At 37.7% G+C, this 15,740-nt stretch overlaps 1 protein-coding gene across 1 annotated transcript in view; it reads left to right on the top strand.

Moving 5' to 3' along the window:
• smpd3 (sphingomyelin phosphodiesterase 3) overlaps window positions 1–15,740 on the top strand; it is a 140,892-nt gene that overhangs the window by 115,774 nt on the left and 9,378 nt on the right. The window contains exons 7-10 of the mRNA XM_079682051.1: window positions 271–432; window positions 10,320–10,409; window positions 13,025–13,088; window positions 14,263–14,431. Coding sequence (XP_079538177.1) covers window positions 271–432; window positions 10,320–10,409; window positions 13,025–13,088; window positions 14,263–14,431 — 485 coding nt within the window. The remainder of the gene's footprint in view (window positions 1–270; window positions 433–10,319; window positions 10,410–13,024; window positions 13,089–14,262; window positions 14,432–15,740) is intronic.

Raw genomic sequence — 15,740 nt, forward strand, 5'->3', positions numbered from 1 at the left:
TTCCTGATCAAATGTTTTTTGATTCTATGATTTTGTATGTACTGTATGTAGTTTTGAAGTAACATGCTGAAAGGTTGAATGTTGGGCATTCAAAACCTTACTCACTGTAAAATTCTAATTATATATAATTTTTAAAAATGACACCCCGACCTCTAACTCCCTCTCATGTAGATCAGTTCTGGGCACTTAATCTGAAACATGTATTGATTTGTCTTCTTCTTTTGTCCTGCTCCTCCCTCTCTCCACGACCCACAATGCACTCTGTTCCAGGTGACGCCTCTGTGCGCTGTGAGCAGCTGGACCTGTTGCTCCAGTGGGGGGCGGAGTTTCGCCACGCCTCCTCCCAACCCCCTGAAGGAGAGAAGGTTCTGGAGGACCTGGTGGCCTTCGATGTGGTCCTGGGAGACCTCAACTTTGATAACTGCTCTTCAGGTGAGCAAACATCATGGCTAAATCACTATATGCTCTACTTTACACTTTGTTTTGTTTTGTTTGATGCAGATTAGTTCAAACAAATGATGGAGGTTCTCTTTGTGCTTCTTTCACCTGGATAATGTTTGAACCCAGGAAACAGTGACTTGTCCATAATGTATCACTGATTTAATTACATCTAAGACCTCTGATAGCTCTGACAGGATATTTGCACAGTGCCTGGGCTTTTATAGAGAAAACTTAAGATATGAACATACGTAGCATTAACTGCGAAAGCTAAAGGTGAACATATAGAGACACCTGACTCATCACTAACATGTTACATGACTCATCACTAACATGTTACTCATCACTAACATGTTATATGACTCATCACTAACATGTTACATGACTCATCACTAACATGTTACATGACTCATCACTAATATGTTATATGACTCATCACTAACATATTATGAGTCATCATCACTAACATGTTACTCATAACTAACATGTTATATGACTCATCACTAACATGTTATATGACTCATCACTAACATGTTACATGACTCATCACTAACATGTCATATGACTCATCATCACTAACATGTTACTCATCACTAACATGTTACATGACTCATCACTAACATGTTATATGACTCATCACTAACATGTTACATGACTCACCACTAACATGTTACATGACTCATCACTAACATGTTATATGACTCATCATCACTAACATGTTACTCATCAGTAACATGTTACTTGACTCATCACTAACATGTTACATGACTCATCACTAACATGTTACATTACTCATCACTAACATGTTATATGACTCATCATCACTAACATGTTACTGATCACTAACATGTTACATGACTCATCACTAGGGATGGGTACCGAGAACCGGTACTAAGTCAATACCGGTACCTAATTGGACGGTATCGGTATACCGTTAAGCCGCTGGACAAACGGTGCTGCTATCGGTATATCTGTTACGTCTACTTCCTTAGTTTGACTTTAAACCATTCTGGTTGGTTGGGAACCCTCATCCTGTGTGATGTATCCGGTTTGAGACCCCTCTGATTGGCCACTGTAAATGCCACTCCTCATCTCTCTCAACAGCGCTCTTATTATTGTTGTGAGACTCCCGCAGGCATGGCGGAGAGAGCGAAGCGATCCAAGGTCTGGGTGCACTCTAAAAAAATGTAGTGGCGATAGTGCAAGGTGCAATCTATGTACTCAATTAGTTGCTTGTAAAGGGGGTAACACAAGCAACTTAATGAAGCATTTGCAAACGAGACACTAAAACGGTGCGAGCGATACTGCTAGTTCTAATAGTGCTAATAGTGCTACTGGGCTTCAGCCGCGCCGTGTGTAAATGTGACCTGAGCGAAGGCTCGCAGGCAGGTTAGCTGCTGCGCACGGGTAATATGTTTTGTTTACCTGGGTGCTGTTACAATAGTTGTTATATGTTTCCACACGGACCCGGTTGAGCGGAACACACACCGAAGCAGGCATGCGGATGAAGCCAGGGTGTAAATGTTATGCTACGTTCTATGTAAAAGTTTAATAAAGTGTAAGCAGCTAAAAGGGCTTCAACCGTCCATTCTTGTAATATGAGGGGCAAGAATGAAACAGGTGCAGTCTTGCAGGCACATCGCCTTGTCTTTTTTTAGTTTATTAACACCAAATTATTGAAAAGTATCGATAAGAGTATCGAAAAATACCGATACCGATAAGCGGTACCGGTACCGGTATCGATAAAATCCTAACGATACCCATCCCTACTCATCACTAACATGTTATATGACTCATCACTAACATGTTATATGACTCATCATCACTAGCATGTTACTCATCACTAACATGTTACGTAACTCATCACTAACATGTTACATGACTCATCACTAACATGTTATATTACTCACCACTAACATGTTACATGACTCATCACTAACATGTTATATGACTCATCATCACTAACATGTTACTCATCACTAACATGTTACATGACTCATCACTAACATGTTATATGACTCATCATCACTAACATGTTACTCATCACTAAAATGTTACATGACTCATCACTAACATGTTATATGACTCATCATCACTAACATGTTACTCATCACTAACATGTTACATGACTCATCACTAACATGTTATATGACTCAAGTGAAGTTGTTCAGCTTTATAATGCAATGCGCGTGCGCGGAAGTTGTGTGTGAAGTCTGAGAGCGTGTAGCTCCCGTAGAAAACTTTTTGAGAAATCAGGTTATGATCAGATGAGCAAGTTGATCACTCAAAGTTTATAGCGAAATATGATGTGGGGAATGTAATGCCACCGAAGAAATCAAACAAAAAGTCTAAAGTGCCATTGAATGAGAGCAGCGGTCTTTCGGGAGTGAGTGACATACAAGCAGCAGAGGAGAACGCCATGGAGAGCAGGGCCTCTCAGGTGAACCACTCGGAGCTGTCGGTACTAATACGCTCCATAATAAGAGAGGAGATAGGGGCTGCTTTCGAGAAATTCCAGCCGCAGCTTGATACTTTAAAGGGAGAACTTGACTCATGTTGTCAGAAGCTCGGTGATATGGAGGAGGGGATAACCAACATGGATTGTAGGGTTGCTATACTCGAAACCGCAAATGGCAATCTAATGAAGGAAAACAAAGAGTTCAAAGACAAAATAGAGAGGATGGAGATTCAATGCAGAAAGTTTAATCTACGTGTGATTGGACTGAAAACGGACATTGAGAAGAGCGATCCCATTGCCTGTGTTCGGAAGTGAACTCTCATGTGAACCGGCAGTCGAGATTGCATACAGGATTGGGCAGGGGACTGATTTGAGACCCAGACCTATGATTGTCACTATGCAGAGATATCAAGCTAAGGAAGCTATCTTGAAGCTGGTAAGAAGCAAGGGAGAGATTCTTTTCCGTGACATGCGAGTGAAGATATTTCCTGATATTACTCCGGATATTGCCAGGAAGAGAGCCCTATTCAATGACGTCAGGATGAAGCTGCGCGAGGCTGAGGTGAGGCATGGACTATTGTTCCCCGCAACGCTCATCGTAACCTTCAATGGACAAACCAAACTTTATCGGGACTGTAGTGAAGCAGAGCATTTCTATAAAACAGTGATAAGCCCGGTTTCAGTTCAAACCAGAAATGAAGGTGGGAAATGACTGATTGACATGACCTAATAGATGGTATGATTATACATATAGGAGAAGAAATTAATTGTATTATGAAAATGGAAATTGTTGCAGTTTTGGTGATTTCCACAATTGTTTTATTTTCTTGTAGGCCAATATTCACTGGTCTATGAGTTATCTACTCATTTATTTGAAGTTATTTACTTCATCATCTGCGAGTATGAATTTATGTTTATTAGATTTTGAATAGAGACAAATTTCAACTTGTCTCTATTGTTGTTCATTCCTCCTAAAATGTAATTTTGATGTATTGATTATATCTAGTGTTGCGAGACATTACCATGAATCTATTTCATACTATTATTTAAAAAAAAATTGGGAGCTACTGGGAGGCTCGTCTAATTGAGCGAGTGTGTATGCACATTTATTGCAATTTATGTGCAGATAAATGTTGGGTTATGTAGGTGATGGTGTGTGTGGTTGAAATTGTGTTACATGTTTGTTTTAGTTCAGCTCTCATTTTGATAGGAAGTGAAAAAGAGATAACATTTAAATTGCCATCTTAATGTTGAATAAGTTACCAAGTAAAGGGTTTAAATTGGCTCATATAAATATATGTAGTCTAAGAAATAAAGTGTCTGAGATAGAGGAAATATTATCATGTGGTATTCATTTGTTAGAAATATCTGAAACTCACTTAGATGACACATTTAATGACGCTGCTGTGGATATTGATGGATATAGAATATTTAGAAAGGACAGGAATGCATATGGTTGTGGGGTGGCAGTATACATTCAAAAGCAAATACCAGCTAAAGTGAGATATGATTTGATGTCTGCTGATATTGAAGTACTTTGGTTGCAAATTAATTTACCTCACTTGAAACTTTTGTTGGTAAGATGTTGTTACAGACCTCCAAATGCAAACTTAATTTATTTAGACAAATTATGTGAAATGTTAGACAAAGTTTGTGATCTTGACAGAGAGATTTATTTTATCGGAGATTTAAATATTGACTGGAAAATGTTGCACTGTGCCCTTAAAAACAAGCTGCAGACAATAATTAATACATGTAACTTGGTACAAATGGTGACTAAACCTACTAGGATATGCATAAAGAAAGATGGGTCAAAAAGTGCAACTTGTATTGATCATATATTTACTAATTTTAGTCATGTATGTTCTCAGGCAATATCAATTCCAGTAGGGTGTTCTGATCATAATTTAATCATTATCATGAGAAAGACAAAGGTGCAAAAAGCTGGACCAAAAGTAATTGTGAGGAGATCAATGAAATATTTTAGTGAAGAGTCATTTATACAGGATGTTCAAAAGATATGTTGGAAACATGTTTTTGAGAAAGTCGATCCGGATGATGCTCTTGATGTCTTTAATTTGTTATTTATGCAGGTGATTGATAAACATGCTCCACTTAGAAAACAGACTGTAAGGAACTTTAGAGCACCCTGGTTAGATGAGGAATTAAGGGATCTAATGAAACAAAGAGATGATACAAAAAATGTAGCTCTCTCATCAAGTTATGAGTCAGATGGGCAAATGTATAGAAGGTTAAGGAATTATGTTACAGCATTAAATAAAAAGAAAAAACAGTTGTATTATGGAAATAAAATTAAAGAGATAAAGGATGACAAGAAAAAACTGTGGAGTTTAGTGAATGGCATGTTGGGCCGTAAGCCGAAATCCACCTCAACATATCTTGAGGTGGATGGGACATTTTTGACAAAACCAGTACAAATTGCTAATCATCTGAATGATTATTTTCTTGATAATGTAAAGAATTTGAGGAGAAATATGAATCAAACTATAAATAGTAACTCCACATTTCTAATAAAGGATTTAATTATGAAAAATAAGAAGTGTACATTTAAAATAGAAAAAGTGACAATTACAGATGTTGAATGTCTACTAGGTAAATGTAATGATAAACCACCAGGAGTGGATAATTTAGTTGGTACATTTCTTAGATATGTTGCTAATTTTGTTGCAGAGCCTATCTGTCATATTATAAATTTGAGTATTGCTAAATGTATTTGCCCACAGGCATGGAAAATAGCAAAAATTATTCCACTTGCAAAAAATCCAGCTGGACCATTTTCTGGTACATAGCCGTCCAATAAGATTATTACCAGCATTAGCAAAGATAATGGAGAGAATAATTTTCAATCAAATACAAAAATACTTTGAAGGTAACAAACTTAATACTGTGTATCAACATGCTTACAGACCTGGCCATTCCACATGCACCGCTTTAACACAAATGACAGATGACTGGAAGGGCGAACTAGATAATAGGAAGTTAGTGGGTGCAGTACTACTTGATTTTAGTTCTGCTTTTGATGTCATTGACCATTCTTTGTTGTTACTCAAGCTGGAACAATATGGTTTTAATTTTGAAACACTGATGTGGTTAGAAAGTTACCTGACAAATCGAAGTCAAACTGTTTTTTTTAATGGAAGTCTCTCAAAGATGAAAACAGTCACTTGTGGAGTACCTCAGGGTAGTTGTTTGGGACCACTTTTATTTTCTATTTTTACAAATGACCTACCATTAGTGTTAGAAAAAGCTAAAATTGTAATGCATGCAGATGACTCAACAATATATTATGCAGCATCAACTACAAGAGAGTTGACAAATGTTATGAATAAAGATCTACTACTGATATCAGAGTGGGTCATAAATAATAAGTTGGTACTTAATGCGGGAAAAACAAGATCGTTATTAATAGGATCAAATCATCAGTTAAAAGGTGAACCAAAATTGCAACTACATTTAAACCATATTGAAATTGAACAGGTCAAGGAGACAAAATTGCTAGGTATAACCCTGGATCATAAATTATCTTGATCTAAACAAATAGATAATGTTGTATGTAAAATGGGAATGGGTGTGTCAGTTGTAAATATAATTGTAAAATATTTGCCTATGGATGTCAGTAGACAAGTTTTGGATGCTTTGGTTCTGTCGCAGCTTGATTATTGTTTGGTTATATGGTCTAGTGCTGCTGAAAAAGATTTAAACAAACTACAAGTAGCACAAAATAAGGCTGCACGATGTGCACTGCAGTGCTCCTACAGAACCAGAGTCACTGAAATGCTGGAGACATTGAAATGGTTAACTGTCAGACAGAGGTCAACTTATATTTTATTACATTTTGTCAGAAATATGACAGTGACTCACTCACCATATATATTATCACAAAGATGTATAGCGCAATATGCACAACATAACTATCAAACACGACATACAATTGAAGGAAGGTTTGTATTACCCAAATCTAAATCAAATATGGGACAGTATGTAGAGAGCCGTGATCAGCTGGAACTCTTTACCGGTTCACATCATTCAGGAACATTCTCAAGTACATTTCAAAAGGTTGCAAAAAAATTATTTAAGTATTATAAAGTAAATTTGAACTGTGCCTGTGACTATGTATGCATATATTATGATGTAAACCTATTTGTATTTACTTTTGTTTGGCCTTAGGATGGCAATAATTGGATGACCATTTTAGTTTTCAATTAATTTCACTGTAAATTGCATGCAATTATGAACTGTTTTGTTTTGTTTTAATTTTGTTTTGTTTTAATTTTGTTGTATGTATGTTTATGTATGTTTTGAGTGTGTGAGGACCCCAGGAAGAATAGCCAATGCTCATGCTAGTGCTAATGGGGATCCTAATAAAGACCAAAAAAAAATCACTAACATGGTATATGACTCATCATCACTAACATGTTACTCATCACTAACATGTTACATGACTCATCACTAACATGTTATATGACTCATCACTAACATGGTATATGACTCATCATCACTAACATGTTACTCATCACTAACATGTTATATGACTCATCACTAACATGTTACATGACTCATCACTAACATGTTATATGACTCATCACTAACATGTTATATGACTCATCATCACTAACATGTTATATGACTCATCATCACTAACATGTTACTCATCACTAACATGTTATATGACTCATCACTAACATGTTATATGACTCATCACTAACATGTTACATGACTCATCAATAACATGTTATATGACTCATCACTAACATGTTATATGACTCATCATCACTAACATGTTACTCATCACTAACATGTTACATAACTCATCACTAACATGTTACATGACTCATCACTAACATGTTACATGACTCATCACTAACATGTTATATGACTCATTATCACTAACATGTTACTCATCACTAACATGTTACATGACTCATCACTAACATGTTAGGGTAAGATGACTGCTTTTCCCACAAATAGAGTGCAATCAATTTCTCTCTCAGGTACAAATCAATTGTACAGTTTGTAATTCTCATGCTGGAATTATCATAATTACATAATTATCACTGAGATCACTTTTAATTGAGTATTATTCATATTTCATAGTTAGTTTTTAACCCTTAAAACGTTCATATATAAACATTGGCAAACGACTTTTTAGTTATTCTCTCTGAAGACTGAATACATTGTGTAAGAATAATATTGAACGTATGGGAGAGTATTAATTAATTGAAATATTTATAATTAACATATTTATTATCAAATCTAATACATAATATTCAAAATGTATTGATGACAAATTGCAAAATTGTTTTGTCACAGCAGCAAGGTAAGAAGCATTTCAAATAATACAAAAATGGGGCGAAGCCTGCGAGCTAGTTCAGGCAGTCAACTCGAGCACTTATGCTGCATTCATACATAACGCCCCTTGCCACTCTACAACCAACCAAACAGAGTCTCCTTAATATGCCGCTCTATTTAACCTACCAGATCTCTCTCTATGCATTGCTTGCTGCTGCTATTGCTGCAGCTACTTCCACGTCGCTGCTGCTTGCCTGCCCCACCACCACCCCAGCTTCCACCTGTAGGCTCTGGGGGTTAGTTATTCGATCATCACTCATCGTGCTATGTATATCTGTGGAGTGATGAGACCCGAGCCTAGTCGCCAAACTTAACTATATGCTGCTTCTAATTAACATGTTAAAGAACACGTGAGTTGTCTGACTGAAATATATATATACGTTTTTAAATAGCAGCCATCAGAATCAGAATTGTACATTGTTACTGCAAAAGTATACATAGAGAACAAAAAAACACTATTAAATAAAAGGCATGCACAAAATATAAAAAAAGAAATTCACAATTAAAATGTACAAAACACGTTCAGATAAATGAAGTGTAACCTGTAGGATGTGGTGTGGTAGCAGCCAGATGACATTAGCAAAAGTATATTGCACAGAGTTATTTACAGATCTTTTTATGAAATAGTCTAACTAAGAAAGCAGCCAGTAATATTAATTTCATAACGAGGTTCTTATTGCAATACAGTGGTGACATTGTGTGTGTGTGTGTGTGTGTGTGTGTGTGTGTGTGTGTGTGTGTGTGTGTGTGTGTGTGTGTGTGTGTGTGTGTGTGTGTGTGTGTGTGTGTGTGTGTGTGTGTGTGTGTGTGTGTGTGTGTGTGTGTGTGTGTGTGTGTGTGTGATCCACATTATGTTTCCTGATCATTGAAACTCATACCACCCTGTTCTCAGGCAGTAATAACTGAGAAGGAAGAATTTCATTTTGTTTTCATTTCAATCTTTATTTCAAACAGATACAAAAAAATAACAAATACAAAATAACAATTGTGAAAAAGAGAATACCGTATTGTTAAAATACAGTATTTATCCACATTCATGATAATATTTATATATTCAACAAACAAAAAAGTCTTCATATTAATAATAAATCATATGTGTCTGAAAGGGAGCAGGAGGAAGCAAATGCTTATTAATTCCCACCCCTTACTTACTGCTGATCAATGATTATTCTTTAAATCAATTCTGCAAGTTATTCCTACTTACATATTTACATTAATACATACATATAAAATAATTTCTCATCTTCAATCACCTCTCTTCATTCTCATAGTTTTCCAAAAAAGTGTTTCTGTACATCCTTTTAAACTGAATTATGCTTGTGCTTTGTTTTAACTCCTGCTCCAAACCATTCCATAAAATCACCCCACAGATTGTTATACTCATACTTCTCAGAGTTGTTCTGACCTTGAGTTGTTTCAAATGTAGATTTCCTCTCAAATCATACCCACCCTCTCTGTCTATGAACAATGTTTGTAATTTCCTAGGAAGTAGATTATGTCTTGCTCTGTACATGATTTGTGTTTAAATTTAATCAGATCACTAAACTTCAGTGTGTGTGACTTCAAAAATAATACATTAGTGTGTTCAAGATATCCAACATTATTGATAACTCTTATAGCCGTTTTTTGTAATGTGCATAACGGCTGGAGGTTGATTTTGTACGTGTTTCCCCAAATCTCCACACAGTAACTCAGACGTGGCAATATCAGTGTGTTATATAGAGTATACAATGAGTTGTGGCCCAGAATGTGTCTGGCTTTCCCCAATATTGCGATATTCTTAGCCAGTTTTGCTTCCAGCTGATGTTGTGGTCTAAAACCACACCAAGGAACTTAATTTCATATACTCTTTCTATGTTTATGTTGTCTAGTATTAATTGCCCCTTTGGATCTGTTTTATGTTTTCCAAATAGCATAATCTTTATTTTGATTATAGTTAATGATAATTTGTTTGTGTCAAACCAATGTTTACTTTAATCATTTCTGCTGTTATTACTCTTGTGTTTGGACTGAAGTCTAAATTAATCTGTGCCTGTGCTCCGGTGTTTTCCAGAGGACAAGATGGAGCAGCAGCATACACTTTTTACTCAATACAAGGACCCCTGTCGCCTGGGGCCGGGGGAGGACAAACCATGGGCTCTGGGTAACCACACTCACACATACACACACAAACACACACACACACACACACACACACACACACACACACACACCTCAGAACCAAGCAATAGGGGTCTAAAACTGATACACAATCCACACTGTGTTTAAAAATAATAAGGTAAAGTATAATAATTAATTGTATCCCCTCCACACGCCACACACACACACACATTAGATCTGGGACGCCATCACATGTACTGTATTTCTAATCTATCTAACACATGTATGCATTCACAGATAAAAAAGACCTAAATACCCCAAACTAATCCTCAAAACAGGATTTAATGTTACACAATAAAAGGGAGGTCCTGCTACACACACACATCAGTGTGTTGATGCATACACACAGATTGATCTAAATCAGGTTGCACCTACTGTGGGAATATAAATGCTGCGTGCTGACACATGGCCTTAGTGACGTAAACACTGGAGGGTTTTGGTCTGGATGCAAAATGCTATTTAGGCCAGCGGTATTTCTGGGACAGTGTGGGCAGGACAGAGTGAAAGGGCTCGTTTAGAGAAGGGCTTATTTATTTGGACAGGGACATTTTGCGCAGCGAGCCAGAGGAATAGATCTGAGCCTCCCGTTTGGCTGCTATTAGACAAGAGAGGAAGAAAGAGGCAGGAGACGAAGTGCGGATCAGTGAACTAATGAAATAAAAGATAGAAAGCTTATCAGATTTCATAAAGCTTCAAAAAGGGACACAGAGAGCATGTTGTTCTCATGGTGTCCATAGATTTCATGAAGTCTGAGAACTGCTGGAACCTTCTAATTCTGACCACCCAGCCAAATAAACACGAAAATTATGCTGTATTCAAATCCCCCTTGGAATGATGGCATGCATGCCTCCGACCACTCAATGGTTAAAAGTGGGGATACTGAAGTAAATCTCACACGTTTGAAGTTGTGAAAATTAAATGCTTGAGTAAAAATCTCTCATCTTCCTCATCTTTTTCCTGACAAAGCTGTTTTGGTGATGTGTTTTCATGTCTGATTGCAGATTAAACATGTAAACTAAAAAACCAACAAAAGTATCTGTGCAATTCCATGTTCTTTAGGAGTTGTGGTCAAAATTGACATAAAAAAACATTATTTATTTGCTCCCCACACATATACTACAGCTTTTTGGTGAGGCCACAAGTTATAGAGTGGAGCAGTGATGACGTATTTTTCTGGGCGACCAAGAAGTTAGCATCACAAGGGCTCCCTCGACCAAAAGCAATGGGTTTTTCGGAAAAGGGCAGAAAATAACATATGTGGCAAACACAAATGGCAATAACGGCAGAAGTAAGCTAACTTTAGGCTATAAAGGAACCAAAACAGGTTCACATGACTTTACTTAAACACCGCTATGCTAAGGACAACTAATGTTTGTCGTGATGACATACAGTGGTCTCATTTAGACAATTGTTAGCAACCGCTGTTTTTAAGGCACATAGAAACTTCAGACATTTACCAGAGGAGTATTTATTTACTGATGTATTTTATGTCGTAGAACGAAACGTGATAATCTTCTCAGCTTATGTCAACCACGGATCCTATTTCAGGCTTCTAGCTAAAAAGACAATCAGAAAAAATGTAACTTCAAGTCCAGGGAACAGCTAGTGGTAAACACAATTTTGGATTTGATGACTGCACTACTCTTTTAGGGCAGAGTATCTGTAGATATGTTAGCCCCCTGAAGCTGAAAGTAGTACAGCAGTGTGTCCTGGCTGTGCATCATGAGAGCTCACTTGTGAATTGACTGCTGTAACTTCAGAGTGCTGTTCTCTTCATCGGGGCATTATAAACATATTACCCAGCCCACAGCCTCACATCCTCGCTGTCAAAAGGATCTCTGAGTGCTCTTCTCTCTGCTATATTTCTGGATGACAGGCGAGTGGACCATAAAGATGGAGCTCTAAGCTCTCAGAACAAAGTCTGCTGACGACGCCTTCTTTGCCACAATGAAAAGCACTAGTGGTACTTTTAGCTACAAAGGAAGAAGCTGGTCCTCATAGTGAGGGGGAGGATTGTAAAGCATACACTAGATCAATATGAATGACACAGAAACAAATAAAACCCAGCCAAAAAAACACTTCTATCTCCAGGGTGCAGGGCCGCCCCTCCCTACAGGGCGATCACACAGACTGCGTGGGGCCTCACCTCACGGAGGGGGCCTCATCTTGCGGAGGGGGCCTCATCTTGCAGAGGGATCCTCATTTTGCGGAGGGAGGCACAAATGCGGCGCACCTACAGCCTACGCGTGCCACAGTTTTCTCTGCTGCGAGGCTCCACTAGCATGTCGACGCTCGCGACACAGAGGGCCTCATCATATAACTTTGCGTGGGGCCACAAGTTGGCCAGGGGCAGCCCAGGGTGCCTTCACTGGACTCAAGGAAGCTCAGAACCAACAATAGGGGGCTAAAACGGATCCACGATCCACACTGTGTTAAAATAATAATGGAAAATATGATAATTAATTGTATCCCCTCCACACGGCACCCTCTAGTGGGGGTATTTAATGAGGGGTTAAGAGGAGAGTGGACTTGTCAGAAAAATAATCAGGAACATGTGTCTGTCTGCGCAGTTATACATTTAACTGTCTCTTCCAACAGGTACTCTACTGGATCCCAGCGGCCTTTATGACGATGAGGTCAGCTCACCTGAAAGTTTACAAAAGTGAGTCACACACACACAAACACAAACACACACACACCTACAAACCTTGAACACAACCACTACATGCACAGACAGGTATCTAACTTATCTAGATCGTAAGTCGTTATTCTAAAAATAAGTTAAAGTAGTCCCCCATTCATTCCCTAACCTATAACTTAACATCAACAATGATTCAACTTTCAAATGCTTTTTGTCATATGCACAATAGCTACAGCGTAGTTTTGGCAATGACAATTAAAGACCCAGGCTCCTAAGACAACACAATATACTTCACACAAAAAAAGACATAAAGCAGTGCAATAGAGTAACTATAGCTTAATTATTTCAGATGATTGTGTTATCTCTGACTGAAATGACTAACTTGTTGGTCAAAAGTGTATCTGTTTAAGTGCAGGATATATGATGAGTTGTCTTTTGACAGAATGGAAATTGAAGGGATCATATTGCAGTGCCTTACACTATTCTGTAAAAATGTTGGTGGACAGCACTAGAATGTAACACCTTCCGTACCCTAACAGGAAAACAGGCAGTAGTACACTAAGCAGCAGCTCTATGACTAGAAATTGAACTAAAGGCATCAGGAAAAATATACTATTAAACTTAATTAGAACTCTAATGCTGTGACTCAAATCACTTACTTCTGCCTGCATGTGTCATTTTGAGCGTTTAAGTGTGTCCCAATGTGTAATATGGCAAAATGCACTATGAGTAGGTGTTCTCATAGCAGTCAACACGTTTAGTGTGGAACACTGTACACACACTGTACAAAGAAAAGTTATACATGTGGGTTTTTTTCTGTTGTAAAGAAGCCAGCCTTAATGTTATACTGTATGGTTAATTGAGCCATCTGTAATGATTTGGTACTGCGAACAAGCATTGCTCGCAAGCTAGAGTCATGTCTGGAGAGGGCACTGCAGCTGTGTACGGTTTGATGCAACACTACACAGTGGAAATTCAAGCACTGCATTCTTCTTCACAATGCACAACCTGGCAGTGTACTAAGAGAAGTATCAGAATTGAAATGCTAGTCCAAAACTGATCTCTGACCTAAACACTACAGTCCAAATGTGTGAAATACACAACTCTGTAATATTTGTTGTGTTATTACATTTTACTACCAGCAACTCCTGCGTGTTATCTTATCTATTTGCTGATCCATCCCTTCGTGTTTCAGAGTGATGGAGAACGAGGAGGGGAGGAAGGAGTACCTGGTGTTTCCTCCCAGTAAGAGCCAGTGTCCGGCCAGCAGTCAGAAGGGGAGGAAGATCCCGCTGAAGGGCAACGGGCGGCGGATCGACTACATGCTGTACAGCGACGAGGGCCTGCAGCCGGACTGGAAACTGGTATGGTTTAGAGCATTATAGGAAAATAATGTACATCAAGCCTACCGTTATTAATTGTATCAAATTAAGACCAGAAATGTAACTCCTTAACATCCAGTTTTATGTCTTTCAAGTTACGATAACAAATATTTTATCCAGGGAAATTTGCTTATTTGCTTTCTTGCAAGGACACCATTTTTATTTCATAAACAGATCTACTATGGTACTGGATTAATAGATAGCATACAGATATGAGTAATAAATCTTCTCATCTAACTTTTGGAATAAAAACTAAAAACTTACTTCCCAGAGTATTCTGGTATGTGTCATCACATAAATCTGTAAATCAAAATTAATTTCACCATTGAATAAGGCTGCTAATAGGGGGGAAATTGGTTTGTTTCCATTTACAGAAACTAAGTGCACAAACTGTTGAATTGCCTATAATTTTCTTGTCAGCGAGGAGGTGATGTGCCTTATTCTGCCCTGATTAATTTCCTGGCAACAAGACACTTCTTTTTCCTGAGCCAAGGGAAATTATCTCATTCTGCAGGAGAACATTGGACTTGTTAAAGGGATAAAAAATATTTAAAGACATTACATTTAGAGAAGAGACACTGAAAAACATCCACAGGGTTGAGAGAAGAGGAATGAGGGCAGCACTGTCCTGGCAGCCTGTCTGTGTGAGGGATTGGAGAAGAATGAAAAAACAAAGCAATCATTTGCAGAGAGCACATCTCCCTTCCTCTGTGTGACTCGCTCTCCTGATGCCCCCTGCTGCCCCAACGTAGTAACTGTGACATCATTTCACTTCACACTGACTGCTGCTGAGCAAATCAGCAAATATGATGTGGTTATCCTTCCTCATAACTACACCTCAAACCCTTTTTCTTTACACATGTTATTGCACCATTGTTGTTTCTGTGTACCTATTTTATGTCGGAGCACTCTTCGTAGTATTGCCACATGATTAAACTCATTCCATTGATGCTAATACAGATCTGAAAACATTCAATCAAAAAAGATAGTATAAAATTTCAATTATTATGGCAATATGTGTGATAAATGATAGAAGAAGAAGCAGAACATACATTTAATTAAAGGCCCACAACTAGTATTCATAGAAATAGTAATACTAATACAAATAGTGATATTATATTAGTGGTCAGATTCTGCTGATCATGTAGTGTAGTAGTTGAACTACAACCATTCTTCATTAAAACAGCAATATATAAACATTTAACATGTGTTTATTTTAAGATTCTAATATCTAGTTGTAACCGAATATAAGAACATTTTAAGTGTATACTATTCCATTTTATTTATATAT

Source organism: Notothenia rossii, assembly GCF_949606895.1.
Source record: "Notothenia rossii genome assembly, chromosome: 5".
NCBI classification, from domain to species: Eukaryota; Metazoa; Chordata; class Actinopteri; order Perciformes; family Nototheniidae; genus Notothenia; species Notothenia rossii.